This window comes from Amblyomma americanum, chromosome 5, assembly GCF_052857255.1.
Source record: "Amblyomma americanum isolate KBUSLIRL-KWMA chromosome 5, ASM5285725v1, whole genome shotgun sequence".
Lineage (NCBI taxonomy): Eukaryota > Metazoa > Arthropoda > Arachnida > Ixodida > Ixodidae > Amblyomma > Amblyomma americanum.
Window position 1 is genome coordinate 28,118,405 of NC_135501.1, and position 17,493 is coordinate 28,135,897.

Genomic DNA, 17,493 nt, shown 5'->3' on the forward strand with positions numbered 1-17,493 from the left:
CACTCGATGTAAACAATAGGATTTCAAGTCAGCATGATAATGTCCCGCAGTCTGTCCCATACCTCCATTTCAGAAGGGACGCAACTTTCAACAAAATTTAGTTTATTTCTAGCTGCATTTACATGAAATTTTTTGAGCAATTTAAAAATAAATTTATGACTGCTCTCACCAAATGTCACTGTTTTATGTGCAGAACATTATTTTCCGATATATATTTTTCTTGAAACCCGCAAAGCTAAGAAAATATGGCAGAAGGCTAGTTCAACATTAATTGTTCTTGCAGGGTGAAGTCATTCTTGTAATTCTTTTTGTTTTGCAAAGCTCAAATTTTTTATTTGAATTTTTGAGATTCAGTGTTTGTTGACAGATTAAAGTGAGAAGACAATTTCATACAAGAAATTTAAAATTCATAAATTTGAAAAAAAGCAGTTGTCTACACCTGGGCTGCGGTCCTAGGAGTGCAACGAAACAAGTGGTCCAGAAAACATAAAACTGTTCGGGACAAGTATGCTCTGTAAGGCATGTATCTAGGCACAAAACCTTAACAGAGAAAATTGCCCGTTTCTTGAATGTTTCGTCGCTATTCACAGCCGCCGAGGTTCATGAAACAATTTTTTTACAGTACTTCCCAGTCGATTTCAAGAATTAAATTTGGGCACAGCAGAGTCATTCCACACGAAAGGAGACGCACCAAATTCTTGGTATTTTAGATTTTGCTGAGAAAATTCATGGAAGACCAGTCTCAACAGAAGTGTAGAGACCTTTCAAAGAAAAAAAAAATTTTCTCCGTATATTATGCACCAAAGTGTAAGACATGACCTTCATCTGGGCATTTTGCAAGAATTATTGTTCAGGAACCGGTCCTTGTTGGCAAAGTTTATCTCTGCACGTAGTCAGGTATCGAGGTGCCCTGTCATGCCTCAAAAAATAAACTGTGGATGATGCCATTTTAGCTTAAAATGGAAGTGCTTAACAGGAGAAAAATTTTAAGATTTCCGCATTTTTTAAACTAAACTTGGAGTCTAATTTAAGCTAACTTTTTTGGAGTTTTGCCTGAAACCTTGATCTAGCACTGCTTGATTTAAACTTGAACCTTGCGCTGTTCTGTAATTTAATAAAAGTACATAGATTTCTGTGGAAACAGCCACATTGAGGACCAGAAAACGCTATGTGGGCAACGGTGCTAGACAAAAAAATCAGCCAAATGGTCAACCCATTTAGTTTCGCCTATTAAAAAAACTGGAAAAATATTTTTTGTTGGCGAGAAATAAATTTTTATAAAGGAGTTCCAGCGATGTGGTGCCAGCACCTGTTATGGTCCGTCCGGTAAAACGCTGCTTTTATTTCCGGCCATGCTAAACTCTAGGAATTGCCACTAGCATTGGACATATTGTGAGAAGATGGCGCAACGGAGCCATTTCAGTGTTTTCATATATTCTTTTATTTATTTATTCACGTTGCCTCACAGGCTCCAAGCATGGAGTATTGTGTGAGGGGGGGATTACATAAATAGGGGTAATAACAGGAGCATGAATGACACGATTATATAATGCTGATTGACTGTTAGTACTCATTAAACAGTAAGAACATCATTATACAATAGTTATTGACGCGTCAGTAGTTAGAAAAAATGGCTGTTATTTCGGTCCTAAAAGAAGCTGGATCACGAATATTGACGATGTGTTCCGGAAGACCATTCCAGTGAACAATAGCCTGCGGCAAAGCGGATGAATTGAATGCAACGGTTTTACCTGAAAGGCGTTTGAAGCTGAGATGGTTGTTTAAACGGCGCGAGGTGCGGTGAGGTTGGGCAAGAGGGAGAGTCGAAAGATTAGTGCTATAGACTATCTTGTGAAATAAGCAGATTAGGGCAATTAATCTTCGTGATTGCAAGGTACAAAGAGAGAGCAATAATTTAATGTTTGGGCGGGATATTCATGGTATACAGGATGTCCCATGTTATTTCCTAAAGATATTACCTAAACGCAAGATTTAAAAAGCCAATCTGAAAGTGTTAGATGTATAAGCATTTATTATTTACATTGCACTTGACTGAGGCATCAGCCTCACCGATTATTCAACTTCCAAAGCTGTGGTGTACAGCAAATGCAATGTTTAATAAACCATTTGTATTGAATTAAATCAGACACCTTGTATACGCACAAAATATGAAGGGAGACTGCATACTACAGCAAAAAAAATGGTTATAACATCATGTGGCCTGAATTGGGAACAGCTGGGGATAAGAGTTAATGGAGAATATCTAAATAATCTGTGATTTCCTGATGACATTGCCTTGCTGAGTCACTCACGAGATGAATTGCAAAGCATGATCAATGATTTACAGGCAGAGCAGAACGGTGGGTCTAAAAATTAACATGCAGAAAGCCAAAGTAATGTTCAATAGCCTAGCAAGGAAAAAGCAGTTCACAAATGGAAGCGAGATGCTGGAAGTGGTAAGGGAATACGTCTACTTAGGGCACGCAGAGACTGTTGATCCGATCATGAGAGGGATATAACTAGAAGGATAAGAAGGGTGGAGCGCATATGGAAGGTTCTCTCAGATCATGAATAGCAGTTTACCAATATCCCTCAACAGAAAAGTGTACAACAGCTGTATCTTGCCGGTACTCGCCTATGGTGCAGAAACGTAGAGGCTAACGAAAAGGGTTCAGCTTAAGGTAAGGACAACACAGCGAGCCATGGAAAGAAAAATGTTAGGTTTAACGTTATGAGACAGGAAGTGGGCAGAGTGGGTGAGGGAACAAACACGGGTTAATGGCATCCTAGTCGAAATTAAGAGGAAGAAATGGGCTTGGGCAGGGCATGTAATGCGAAGGCAAAACAACCATTGGTCCTTAGGGGGTAACGGAGTGGATTCCAAGAGAAGGCAACAGTAGCAGGGGACGGCACGAAGTTAAGTGGGCGGATGAGATTAGGAAGTTTACGGGGATACGGTGGCTGCAGCTGGCAAAGGACAGGGTTAATGATAGGGACATAAGAGAGGCTTTTGCTCTGCAGTGGGCGCAGTCATGCTGATGATGATAATGATGTATATGGCGTGCTATATACTTTTGTCGGCATTCTTAGCGATATGAAAGCCTCAGTTACCTTCCTTTGAGCTTTACCTCTTGCCTTTGCAAAGAACACTGTGTTTTCAAGGGCAGGGCAGCAGCCATGTTTCTTGCATTTACTACAGTGCATTGCCAAATGGGCATACTCCCACACGGTAGGCGAATCTCGGCCTGTATTCCAATTTGTGTCCCTGTTGAAAACATCCCTTTCAGTGACACCTAATTGGCCAAAATGCCAGAAGCAGATGTGCATCTACTTCCGCCATTTGGGGCAGTGAGGTGTCACCGAATGGAATTTTGAAAAAAGACTGCGCAAAACAAACAACACAGGAGAAAGACAGACGAAACGAGTGCAACTCTGCAACTGTGTATTCACTTGGACAGCGAGTGAATAGATCAGCAAAAAGGCTAGACCAGGCTTCAACAAGCTGGCTATCCTACTCTGCTCAGTTGCCTAAGTGTTACTGAAAAATGTTAAAAAAAGAAAAATGTAATAACAGAGCAAAAAACGATGTTGCCAAAAGATCCCCAGGTGGTTGAAATTATTCTGGAGCCCTCCACTACGGCACCTATTCTTCCTTTCTTTCACTACCTCCTTTATCCCTTCCCTTGCGGCGCGGTTCAGGTGTCCAAAGATATATGAGACAGATACTGCGCCATTTCCTTTCCCCAAAAACCAATTATTATTATTAAACAGAAAACTAAACCTGTGATAATTCCTTATATTCATAAGATGGAACACAATCTGAAACATGTTGAGGCAAAGTTTAAAGTTCGTGTAGTTTTTCCACCCCCAAGAAGCTGTTCTCCTTGTGTGGCAAAATGGATTCAAACAAACCGAAAAAAGCAGAATGCCAGAAAAAGCATGTGACGCTGTTTGTGAAATGTGTAGTGGGCGTAGTTTATCAGATCCCGCTGACGTGTGGGAAATCTTACATTGACCAAACGGGCTGATGTATTATTGATAGCCTTGCTGACCATAATCACGCAATAAAGAACGGCACGGGTTCTTTCTTACCACATTACTGTAAAGCCTGCAGGGAAAAAGAAGAAAAAATGCCAGGCGAAGCTGAAGGAAACAAAAATCCTAAGCAGGGGCAAAGATACTACAGCCCGTGATCTTATAGAGGCGTTCCACATCAACAAAGGCAGAAGAGATTATGTAAGCACACCCTCACTTACAATTGACAGAAAAGAAAGTGTCTTTTTAGATATGTGCTGAGACATTTTTTTCTATAGCCATTTGTTAGCTTATTGTTTCTGCTTGTGCGCATGTGTAGGTCCTTCTCCGCTCTTGCCTTTTTGTCTATATATTCACTTGCTTCAATAGGTGAATAAACAGTTGGCCTTGTTTCGTCTGTCTTCCCCCAGCGTTGTCTGCTTTGCGCGTCTATTTTCAAAACCATGCACCAACTTAGCCCCTGAGAGAGTATTACCGAATGGGATGTTTTTGAATGAGCCGCAAGTTGGAATAAAGGGCCGTGTTGATGGCCCTGAGGCGCATTGTGTTTGCTTATGTCTTTTTTTGTTAACTCTTTCAGCTCTTAACCTTGGGTACACCTTGGAAAGCTTACGAGAGGAGGTCTAAAATTTGAGGCCGTTAATTGATGGAACGAAAGACAAAGGTTGTACCAAAAGAGTCTATTCATTCAAACATCTCTCAACATATTTGCCATTGATGTCAGTGTGTTTCTTGTTGTGACCGATTTATTTTTCCTAATATGCTTTGAAATTATTCCTTTGTAGCTTTTGCAATTCACTGTTCCGAGTAGCAGTGGTCTCATTTCTGGAAATAAACAGTGGTCCTAGATGAATCTTCATTCACAAAATGCTGTTGGAATTCAACAAATCAATAGGTGGGCCTGAGCTCATAGTGAAAATGGTACAGTATCCTTGTTCATTTTTGTTCTTTCAAGAATGTCGCCGTTGTCTTTGCACCATCTCCACATTTTTCTCATATTTATAGTCAGTATGTGTATTTGGAAAAGCACCATGAAGCAGTCATGCCTCTAAAATGACATAGGAACACCACTCTAAGCTTGACAAGACAGAACATTCATGCAGCAAAATGTATTGCCAAAGTCCACAAAAAATTGGAGCTCCTCGCATAAATGGCACCAAAAACATAGGCTTACTCGTTACCTGCCTGCAGCTTTCTTGACGTGAGAAACATAATGCAGGTAAGGCATAGAACACACTCGCTTCCTCACTTCATTGCTCTTCAAATGCTGTGTGTGTGTGTGTAGTTCTCATGTGTCCTCCTTCCTTTCTTGCTTTTTCAGTTTTTTTTTGCAGTACTATACCCACCAAATCTTTGCGTGTTTTCTTGTTTAAAACGATGCGTTAGACATTAGTATATATGGATCACCCCATACACATCAGTCGCTAAATAATTTACAATCGAATTTCCTCTTGATGTTTTGATGTACGCCACATGCGGCATAAAATAAACTGCAATATAACTGCTCCTTCTTTGTTTTCATTAACTGCAATGTTAAAACCAGCCTGTCTCAAGAGTGAGAATGACTACATTTGAAGAAGCAGTGATCTACACTGACCTTTGATGTCATAGCCATTGTCCGGCTGTCTAAACCGAAACAGCATGAGAAAATAAATTGAATTTTAAATCACATAGCAGGCCTAGCTAAATACCATGTGGTGATCCATGTATTCTAATATCTTATGCTTCACTACAGAGAAGACAAGATGTAACTAAAATTAGGTGTCATTTTCAAAAGTGAGTGACAGTATGACATTTACTGTGGCCTCCCTTTATTCTTGTTTAACCATGTTCACAATACATGAACCTTTTCATGCAGTTCAGATTATAGTAACTGCACGAAGCTTATCTATGTAATAAAGTACACTACTTGTGCAATGTATGAAAGAACTCTGACTGGCACCTACAAAATGTGCCAACTTTCTTCTGTCATGAGCATGTCTGCAATTCGTAACGGTTGGAGAAAGCTTAGCTAGCAGCACAAGCGGCCATCTCAGCAAGAATGAAACTATTAATGGCCTCACTGACACCATGCCTGGCCTCATCTTTTTTTTAAATGCATATAATTTCATACATGTAGAATTGCAAGGGAAATTAGCACAGCTCAAAACGGGACTAAGCCTTTGCAAGTTTGTTCAGCGTTACACTATATGTATGAGCCTTTCAAATGTTGAGAACAGGAAGTGATTTCCTCACTAAATTCCCTTCAGATATAGTTTCATGCACCTACATTTCGAGCAATCTATCTCGAGTCAACATACACTGAAGCTGGGTGCAACACTAATGAGGTGTATATTTCAGTGTTTGCCGTTCAGAAACATTGTACGCCACAGCTCTCTGGAATATGAAATTGCGCATATGAAAGATCTGTTTTTGGATGGACCAGCTTATTATTAGTCCTTATACAACCTCACTTACACAACTTTAGACCCGATATTTAAAAGCAATCTTTGTACAACGTACAGTTATGAGCGGGTTTTATTGCTCTCTCAGTGCATAGCAATCGTCAACCTCATGTTAACTAAATTATTTAAGGATGAAGTGCACTTTTGAGAGTAATTTTAAAGTGCTCTGAAAAATTTCAGCCCCCAAATCAATGCTGCATAACTACACACAATATAAGCTTCAGTTATGACTGGGCACAAATCAAACAAAACTTAAAAGAACATTGCGGATAAATTAAAGTTGACCAGCTACTCGACAGACTATGATATTCTAATGTCAAAGGAACTGCTGTCACCGAAAACTGAGCTTTAATAAGACGGAAAACACCAAAAGGTGAACTACAGGTGTTGTCATCACCAGCTGATTTTGCAAGTAAACTGCGTGCGTGCGTAGGCACCAAATTTTGGGCATATCCAAAAAAAGTCAGAAAATACCAGGAGGTTCTAAAACATTTCCATGATTGAACAAGATGAAAATAGCCCAAGTTGTGGCAAATTTTTAACAAAAAAAAATTACCTAAAATATTTACCTGCACCATTCACGGTACCTTGTTCTTCACAACTTTTCTGTTCCTCTCTAAGAAGAAAGTCCACATGATAAACTGTTATGTGGTCGTGGAACGCAGCCATTTGCACATACATTGAATTAAGCTTGCCCAAACGGCACTCTTTTACGCCATGTATTCATGCAGTCTCTTACGCACTAAGAAAAAAAAACGGACAGCCCAGTGTTCCAGATAAATTGCCCAAACGGCATTCTTTTACGCCATGTATTCATGTAGTCTCTTACGCACTAAAAAAACTGGGACAGCACAGTTGTCACAGATAAATTACTCACCTTCGTTAAACTTATCGCATACCACCCCTACGGCAGACATCGTTGCTTCACCGCCTCACCGGCGTTGATGCAAAGAATGAAGGCGAACAAAATACCCACCTTGAATTAAGCTTGTCCAAACGGCACTCTCATAGTCTGATAGTCGCCGCAAGCGGCAGTCCTCGTTGCTCTCATCGAAAAGCACGAACACCCAGAGGCGGCAGGGCGCCGCATTTGCAATTACCGGCGTCGCGTCTATTTTCCACATTTTGCCATGGGAACAGCTGCTTCGCGTGCGCGTTGGCGCAGGCAACCATGGCATGTACATAGTTGTCATGGCAACAGCTGCTCCGCGCGCGCGTTGGCATGGGCAACATTGGGCTTGTCTGCAGCGGCCAGCAAACGTAAATACGCGGCCGGGTCTAACATGTTTCAAGGGCGAATTGCACCGCCTCTACTCTTAACGCGATGGACAGGGCCGCGAGCCGGACTTTCCCCTCATGACGAAGCCTGCCATCGCCCTGTCTGGGAAGCATAGCAGAACACCTGTATTTGTAACCTTCTTGCAACAGCACCAGACGGAGGATGTCCGGCAAGTACAACGTGCCCATCTTTTCTCTCTGCGCAGCGAGGACATTTAATTAAGCCTCGTCATAGGAAGTAATGCCCACAGAGAAATAAACGCAGCTCCCCTTGTGTGATTCGCTACGGGCAGCTTTCAACGCACAACTACGCTCTCGCATAATCGCGGTGCTATGAGGAAGAGAGGCCGAAATATATCTATTTCACAGAGTAAGAATTACTTTTCCCTGCTCACAAGCACATCCTGAAAACAGTTTAATAGGAATAAGCGACCACCTCTGCTCGCTATGCGATTGAAGCTAACGTTTTAACATTTTTTTGTTCGCACTTGCGCGCACACAGTGCAGTCAATGTGGGCGACTTGCACAAGGCCTCCCACGTAGCAGCAAATAACACACACAAGTGTTTTCATGAAAACACAGTCAACGTTTGCCACGTGGTGTGATGACGCATTTGTCAGCATTCCAAATGTGTCGATAAATCATTCGTCTATTTACATTTAATTGGTCGCCACTTCAGTTTGGAATGTGGAGGTGAAGGGAACACAGGCTGATACAAATAGCGTAACAGTAACCTGCAAACAATATATCGTTTTTCTCTCAGAGTGTTGAATGCCAAGTTTATGCCACGAGTCTCAGTCTAAACACATCACACAGCAACAACAGGAACGTGAGTGTGGGTATGCAAGCAGCTGCCAAAGCGCCCGCTATCAACTGCTGTTCAGAACCCAGGGTTCCCTTTCAAACAAGTGGTGCATCACTCATCAGAAGTGTTTGCCCGTGGAAGCACAATCCTCCGTGTGACGCTGCTTCACGCGCTTTCCTTCTTTATTTTTCCCCCAACGGGGCACAAGTAGAGGGCAGACGTTCTCCACTAAAAAAAATTAGTTCCCTCAGCGCGTTAATGAGTGAAAGCTGCTCAAGGTTTGGTTCAGCCCTGCATGCATGTCACCGTGCTTATGCCAATCAGCTCAATCATCCCTCCGCCCTTCCACCATTACATGCAGTGGCATTTCCCTCTCAGGAAAGCAGCGAGACTAGGCCAGCATGCATGCCGCCAACAGGACGAGCAGCGGCACGGCCACCCGGTCCTCGAGCAGCGCGGAGCGGGCCCCGTTGCCCGTGTTGCAGAGGCTGTCGGTGCAGCAGGAGCGGCACAAGTACAGCCGCAGCCGCTCGCCCACCGCCACGCACTCGGTGGTGCAGTGCTCGCTGCAGTTGCGCTCGATGGAGAAGGCCCGCGTTGCGCCGCCGGGGTCCACGCTGTAGTCCACGCGAGTTACCTGCAGGCGCCAGGTTTTCATTCTCCCTCCCCACAGTTTTACTCTGCTTAAATATAGCTGGCACTTGACATCCGCATAATGTTGGTCACGAGTAGATTTGGGTGGCCACACAGGAAGCGCCTAGTGCCGTGTGGTGAACGGAAGTTGATGGCACGTACGTCATGGAGACGGTTATGTGAGGTTACCTCAAGGTGTTCGTTCGCTCTTGGTATTACTATGACTAGCAGCATCGCTGCGATGATTATGACGAAAACGTGGCCGCTGTCAGTATTTACTGTACTAACAGCGAGTAAACAGAGCGCTTCACTCCCGGTGAGCCTCGAAACCCACACGATGCCCACAGCAATGGCATTTCTGGCCCTTCCTGGTGGCTTTGCTCGCCCAGTGACGTCTGGCAACCCCGTCGGAATCCCAGCCCCAAGAGATAGCCAGTGTTCGCGCGAGGTGCTGAGTCAAGAACGGGCTAGCACTGTACCCGATCATCTTGGAGGCTCACCGTGCAGAACCGGTGCGAGGGTGGGCAGGTGCGCCGCATGGCGAGGCTCATGTTGTGCGGGAAGCGGCAGCCCTCACCCTCGAGCTGCGAGTTGCATGTGTAGCAGGTCAAGTTCTGGCGCTCTTCGGCGGCAGCCGCCACGGCCGAAGGGGACCCACCGCCGCCGGTCGTAGCGCCACGACCCGGGGAGCCGCGAACGCCCGAACCTGCAGGACGAACAGGGGCGACTTCAACATCAAGAGTGAGCTGAGTGGTTTCGACCGTCGCGCGTCAGTCAGGTTGAGAGAGGTCGTTCGTCACTTTTTTTTTTCAGAGGCCACTTCACTCAACCTCACCTAAACTTCAAAAGGTGAGGTTGAGGTCGTGTGCTGGACCTAAAAAATATTTAAATAAAACAAACAAGTTAATAAGCTTTCGGTTAAAACTGCAATTAAAAATACATTCGCCGAAAATCCTGTGAGCGAAAAAAGCCACATGATGACGGCACCGTTATAATGGATATAGAGTTATGACATTTAGTGGTCTATAGTGATACGAGTATGTAGTGTAGATATTGCTGCGCATCTTTGTACCGTTTGTTCGCTCACGCTCAAAGGCCCCCGCAGGCGGCTTTATCCTTTTGTTTGTGACGCGAGATGCGCCATACACTTATCTCGATTGATCGTGCCCTCGAACAACTGCTTCCAAAATTTTCCAGATTATTGTAGTTGCTTTTGGTTATTTGTCTCGAAGGTTCATTGCCAGTTTTAAATTCAGCGCGGTCAATAACTACACGCATTTTGTTCGACGACCGCCGAGCATACTTGTTGCTTTCGCCGCTGCCGAGTCATTCAGTCCGTTAGACCGAGTCATTCAGACCGAAAAACCGCAAAATAAACATTAAGTTAGAATTCAAATATAGAACATCACAGATTGAAATTGCGTCTCAAATTAAATGCCTTGGCGTTCTCCTTGAGCAACATATAAATTGGAACATGCGCATAGATTTAGTCGCTGCCAGGATTTCGCGCGTGCGGGATGTGCGGGATACTAAACAAATTAGTTTTATTGGCCAAGAAACATCAAACTCATTCTTTACAATACCTTGTTGACATCCCATATAAACTATTGCCATTTAGTTTGGGCAACCACCCCTATCACCAGCATTAACAAACTTCACAAAATTATAAAGAAAGGAATCCTTGCTACAACTAGTTATCCACAGGGATGCCACACAGAACCCCTGTTTAAGGACCTCAGTTTACCTGCAATACCTGCCTTCACAAAATCATGCTTCTTAGGCGCTATAAAATGGCCATTAAGTACAATAATCATTTCTTTAACTTAGTTTCGCACCTCGAAAAAAGAGTAAAAGCTCGTAGCACTCGCATGCTGCAAGAGGGAGGAACTCCACGCACTAGAACGAATTACGGAAATCAGATGCTACGTCTTCTCCTTCCAAGGTATTCAAATATTACTGTACAAGCAGATTTTTCAGTGCATCTTCGTGTTTCCTTTTCTTTTATTTCTCTTTATTTTATGTTTTTCTGTATAAATAATAAGTCCATGCACTGTTTTATGCACTGTTTCTTGCTGCGTCCGCCTGTGTCACGTGTATGGGGCCGTGGATCCGGTCAAGTCGTTTGTGTGGCTTTTAGTATACGGCCCTCAGTATCAATGTATGCAATGCTTAAATAAGAATTTGAATTGTGGGCGTATAGGTCAGCCCAATAAACAGTTTTCTTTTAGAAGAACTTTTCGCTGTCTTCCTCACTGCCCGGACTGCCGTCACCACTAGGTGACATCTGGTGGAGGTACTACCAGATGTCTTTGTCGCCCTCACCCCCTGGGAGCCGCCAAAGCATCTGGAGCCGTCCCGAAAAAATAGATCACGAGAAAGCCACAGAAGTCGTCGCTTCCGAAGACGAGGTGAGAGAAGCAGACGCCGTCTCCGTAGGCGTTCAATTAATACGGACTACTACCGGACCACACACCAGTAAACAAGGACTCCTTAGCGCCGACGTCAACCATGGCTACGACACCAGCCGGCCCCCATTATTTTTCACCGGCCCCGACTTCCGCCCACGTTCAACGGTTCGCCGGGTGAGGATTCTGAAGAATGGCTGGGCCAGTTTAAGCGTGTCCGTATTCAGCAGTTTTTTTTTTATTCGAGAAGTGTGCCATGAGGCCTAAGTTGAAAAAAGGAAGGAGGGGGAAGGAATGCACGGGATTGAAAGTTAAAAGAAGGAGTGAAGAACCGTTGCTCTGAAGTAGTCGCAGAGGTTGCTAATGAAACGGTGGTCCATAGTCCACTTCACGTAGTCACTTCCGCGGTTCCACCGCAGGCCCACCTCCCTGAGGAGCCGTTTTCTGATAGCAGCCGTCCCTGGGCACGTCCACAACAAGTGCCGCACATCACAAATGTTCGGTGCAGCGCTACAGTGAGGGCACCTGTCAGGTGCTGGCAGATCTTTGGCACGCCACCGATGACGGACAGATGGTGTCAGAGCCGCCCTTGCCCGAATCCGGCGCACGGATACCTCCTCCTGCCGAGTAAGACTACGGGGCAGAGGGTGCGAACACGGAGGAATTAGAGCGCGTGTTCGCTGGCGCAGAACTTCGGAATCGGAAACATGGGACAGGAACGGATCTGGGGGAAGAGGGGAAGGTTGCGGATCGTCTAATGTATGAAGATGAGTCATAGCATCCGCTTGAATGTTATGTGGATCCTAGGCATGGCCGCGAATACAGTGCATGCGCACAGGACATGGATACTTTGCGCAGAGCACATGAATTGATTGTGAAATCTGGAACGTCCGTCAAACAGCCTTCAGCTGTTTAAGGGCGGCGCGGGAGTCGGTGTAAATATGAACTGTTTTGAATGTTGTAACGAGCGGAAGGGAAGCAATGGCATTATAAATGGCTTGAAGTTCCAATGCCAGGGGAGTGCACGTATCCGCAGTATACGTCGCGCGAGAGTTGAGATGCGGATGAGATGGACTATACACAGCAGTAACTCCCCTCTCAGCAGAATGTGATGCATCCGTGTAAAATATGCACCCTTCAGGCAGATACGCTGCTGATACCGACGGGGAAACAGTGGGGCGATTGTCAGTGAGCTGGCAATAGGACCACGGTGGAAGTGTCTTTAAACGATGAAGTTTGAGAGACTGTTTTCGAGCTCTATTTGCCACCCGTTGGTAGATGATTTCACTGAGTGTATTAAGTTGGGCGAACTCCTGTAGCACAGGTATGGGTGTTAAACGAGGCAGATATGTTATGACGCGCATAGCCTCACGATTGATAGCTTCAAGGGAGTCCCACTGTCTGCGGGTGAGACGTTGAAATTGTGCCTGATATACTATCCGTGGCTGAAGGATAGAGCGCACAAGCTGGTGGGCCGTATGAGCACGTGCGCCACCAGAGCGCATAACTATGCGACGAATCAGACCTAGAGTAGCGTGAGCCGATTTACGGGTGGCTGTCAGCCACGGGGTGCCAGTCCCAGATGTATGGAGAAGACCAAGAATACGAACAGTTTCTACCTGAGGAATCAGAGAATTATGTACCGTAAAATTTAAAGGGGGAGCTTTCCGTAAGCCGGCTTTATTTCCAGTTCGAATGAAACATGATTTAGTAGGGGAGAGTGTTAGACCCAGAGGTGGGAGGCGAGATGTCAATACATCCAACGCGTGTTGAAGGACCGACTTATGAATAGACGCATCTGGATGACAGCACCACAACGTTATATCATCGGCATACGCAAGCACGCGGATAGAAGGGATGGACTCTAGGGCTCGAACAAGAGGAATTAAAGCCACATTAAATAATGTGGGGGCGAGAACGGAGCCCTGCGGCACTCCTCTATTGGAAGCGAAATTACCAAAAGGCTTTCCGTGGACACGCACGCTGAAGGTTCGATTTGCTAAAAAGGCGTGATTGGAGAGGAGGAACCGGTGAGGAAGACCAAGAGTTTGAAGGGAGGCAAGAATGGCAGAGTGAAGGATGTTATCATATGCCTTTGTTATGTCTGTAGTGATTACGGTTCGTACAAGGTGATTCTGCGGAGAGTGGTCAAGCACGTCAGCAGCCAAAGTAGCAAGGCCGTCCTCCGTTCCAATTTGTGGGCGGAAACTAATTTGTGAATCTGGGTAACAATCATGGGATTCCAGCCACCACGACAAGCGTGCGGCTAGAATGCTTTCATAAAGCTTGCAGATGGTAGGCGTAAGGGAAATTGGACGAAGGGCCGAGAGAGATACTGGAGGCTGACCTGACTTGGGTATTGGAACCACAATAGAATGCTTCCAGTCTCCCGGCATGACGCCAGAAAGCCACACTTCGTTAAAAGTATCAATTAGGGTTTGCAAAGCCCTCCCTTCCAAGTTACGGAATAAGGAGTTAGGTATGCCGTCGTGCCCGGGAGTAGTAGTAGTTTTTAAACGTTCAATGGAGGCCTGCAGCTCTGCCATGGTGAGGTCAGAAGTAATCCCATCGGAGGGTTCTGTAACCGATAAGTCAGGTGGAGACGTAGCGGTGCAGTCATGGTTTGGAAAAAATTGACGGGCCGCTTGTTGTGCAAATGTGTCCTCATCCACATTTAGCGCGAGGCAAATGCTCTCTGTGTAATCTGCAACCTGAGAAGGGCGCTCCATGGCGTGAAACACTCTACAAAGATGTCGATTGCCCTGCGTAGAGGACAGGCGGGCACACCATGCAGCACAGCATTGCCTGCCTAGCCGCTTTGCATAGCGCCGCGCCCGTGAGGTAGCGCGGTGAAGAGTAGGAAGAGCCGATGGGTCATCGGGGTGACGAGTAGCGTAATGATCCGCCTGGCGACGAAGAGCCCACAGATTCAAGAGATGTCCGGGTTTGGGTCGTCTTCATTTACAGTAGTGGTAATGGTGTGAGTAGCGAGAACAGCAGAGAGAGTAGACAGTGCTGAAGAGGGGTTGAATGTAGATAAATGATTGTCTGCGCGTACAGAGTCCCATGATGTTATTCGTACAGTGCGGCGTATTTTCCGTAGACGCGTAGGCGTGAGGGAGATAAAAATAGGGCTGTGATCGCTACCCCAAGTATCAGAATCAACAGCCCAACGAGGGTTAGCGGGGCCTAACCACTAAGTCAAATCAGGTGAATACGGGCCACCTCGTTGGCGGGTAGAAGTATTCGGGTGGTTTAAAAGTTGAAAGGAATGATCCGAAAACCTACCTTGGATATGTGCACCCCTTGAGGAATCCGATGGGTAACCCCTAGCAGTGTGTGCACCGTTGAAGTCACCACCAACGAGAATAGGGATACCCGAGTTGGTAGAACGTAGAAAACGAACCCATCCCAGATTGGAAGATGCGGAGCCAGGACGACTATAAAATGAAACTAAGACAAGGGGTGTGCGTGCAGGTTTTACGAGAAGGGCGACAACCTCTTGACGTGTGTTGCACCACCATGAAAGGTCGAGCGGTGTGTGCGGAACTGAACTGTGAATATAAATTGCAGATTTACCTGGGCTGAGGGAGGAGGCGGTGCAACGGCGATCAGGGATAGAGGGTGAATGGTATGCGCAGAAACCTGAAAGGCGTGGGAGTGCATTATGCTCTTGCAGTAGGAACGCCCATGCCCTCAGCTTTCCGTCGCGAAGGCGGCTGTTCATTTCAGAGGCCTTATTAGCGAATCCTCGACAGTTCCACTGCACCACCATCGATGATGATGCGCTATCCATGACGAGGCCGAAGAGCTTCCACGATGACGGATGTCACCTGCTTCATCAGCGCTAATATCTTATCCACTGTCGGGGTAGTCACGGCTAACAGGTGGTCGGCACCTGATTGTGGCCCAGTGCTTACCCTAGGTGATTCCTATGATTATTGCTCCAGAGTTATTAGAATTCTTCGAGAGGATTGAGAACGACGCTGTTCCCGGCGCTGGGTGAGTTCGTCTAGTCGGCGGCAAGCCTCCGCGATTGCATTGTCTAAAGCTGTGTCTTCATCTATGGTATCCACATGTGAGGGATGCACTGGGCGTTTTGGCTTACCATTTGATCCGGGAAGGTGAGCCGCTTGTGCATATGTACGCTGGTGAGGAGACGTATGGTGAGCAGCGGGCCCAGATAAAGGAAGTTCAGGGAAGTCGTTGTCGCATGCGAGAGCTGAAAAGCGATTGCTTGTAGGAACATCCATTTTTGCAGTTTGCAGGCGACTTGTGAAACTTCTTCGCTTGCTTCTTCTTTGGACAAGCGGGGGAGCGAATGTCATGGTCCGGCGATTTGCACAGGGCACAAGGAACTGTTGGTTCATTCATGTCGGCCACAGCTGCTGGATTAGGGCAGGTTTTTTGCATATGTCCTTCTTTGTGGCAGTGATAACAAAAAACACGACGAGGAAGGGCTGTGGTTTGACGATCACACCGTAGTAGGTAAGGTACTTCGGGAGAGTCAACGGGCCTTGCAGGATGAGCAGGTATGAGCCCCGGCGACCCATAGGCCGTCCTTGCAGTACAACGTGAGTTGAGCAGCGAATATTTGCGAGCACCTCTTCGGGAGGGCTCGTGCTGTCGACATGATAAACCATGCAGCGGAGTGTGTCAGGACCAGATGCAAAATATATTTGCACCGGGACATGCTTGCTTGCATCCAGGGGGATCCGCGTAACTGTGCAAAGTTTCTGGGCGTCCATCAAGGATGACAAGTTTACCGTGATGGTGTTCGATGGGCGATGGACGACAAACCCGCAGTAGTTCGAAGAGCCAAGAGCGTGGTCAATTGTGGCTTGAACAGTCCGGGCAGGGATGGCAGTCATATCAAAGCGCAATGTAGGCTTGATGGTAACGCGGAACGAGTTCGCAGAAGGCGGAAGAGAGCCTTGACTCACGGGAGGCATCTGTGGAGGAGGCTCAGACGCTGGTGACGGCCCTTGGTGGGAATACTGAACTGGCGCGACGGGTACAGTTTCTTGAGTCCATGTCACAGGCCAAAGTCGTAGCATCGGAAGACGGCGCAGGCTGGAGGCCCGGAGGTGCTGACAATTGCGTGGACGTGGAGGCTGCGTCAGGTGGCAACACAGCGGGCATCCGCGTAGCTGTCGTCGACAACGCAGAGTCCATGCAGACGCGTAGCGCGGCCTCGCTCGGCAGCGCCGAGCTAAGCCTAGCCTGCCCCTGAGGGTTCCGGTTGGGTTTTCTCACTTGAGAATGCGCCCACCTTGCCGGGAATTTCTCCGCAGGGGCGTCGTCAGCATTCGGTCTCACGGAGGGCACTGTCCGACCCACGCCACACGCGAGAAGACAGCGAAAAGCGAAAACACAGACCTAGAAGCAGACACGTAGCCACCCACTAGGTCTTTGTCTTCGTCTTCCGTATTCAGCAGTTGGGATGACAAGACTAAAGTGAGCCACGTTTCGCCCTGGAAGGCCCAGCCAGAATTTGGTTTGAAAACCGCGAAGCTTCTCTAGCGACGTGGGAATCATTCAAGCGAGAGTTCCTCAGGCATTCACAAGCATCATCAGGAAAGAAAGAGCGCAGCTGCTTCTACAGTCACGCATCCAGCACCCGAATGCGACAGTGACCGCATACGTAGAAGACATGCAGCGCCTTTTTCGACGTGCCGATCCTGCTATGACGGAAGAGAAGCAGCTGGAAGTTTTGATGCGTGGTGCCAAAGCGCCACTTTTCGGTGGTCTGACCCGTAATCAACCGAAGACTATCGCTGAATTCTCCAGCGGAGCGGCCACCATTGAGAAAACATTGGAAGCAAAAGCCCGCCATTTCCCTCGACAGTTCGAAGTGACCTCGACAACCACCTCGGATGCCACAGCATTCAGA

At 46.5% G+C, this 17,493-nt stretch overlaps 1 protein-coding gene across 5 annotated transcripts in view; it reads right to left on the reverse strand.

Annotated features, from left to right (window-relative positions):
* LOC144132350 (uncharacterized) overlaps positions 1 to 17,493 on the reverse strand; it is a 69,173-nt gene that overhangs the window by 1,743 nt on the left and 49,937 nt on the right. For 4 of the 5 annotated variants that reach the window (XM_077664683.1, XM_077664681.1, XM_077664679.1 and 1 more), the window contains 2 exons: positions 9,696 to 9,901; positions 1,475 to 9,199 (listed from right to left, as the gene is read on the reverse strand). In XM_077664683.1, the coding sequence (XP_077520809.1) occupies positions 8,954 to 9,199; positions 9,696 to 9,901 (452 nt within the window). In that variant the 3' untranslated portion in view covers positions 1,475 to 8,953. Of the gene's footprint in view, positions 1 to 1,474; positions 9,200 to 9,695; positions 9,902 to 17,493 lie in introns of those variants that run through there. The other variant, XR_013314792.1, reaches the window with a different exon arrangement.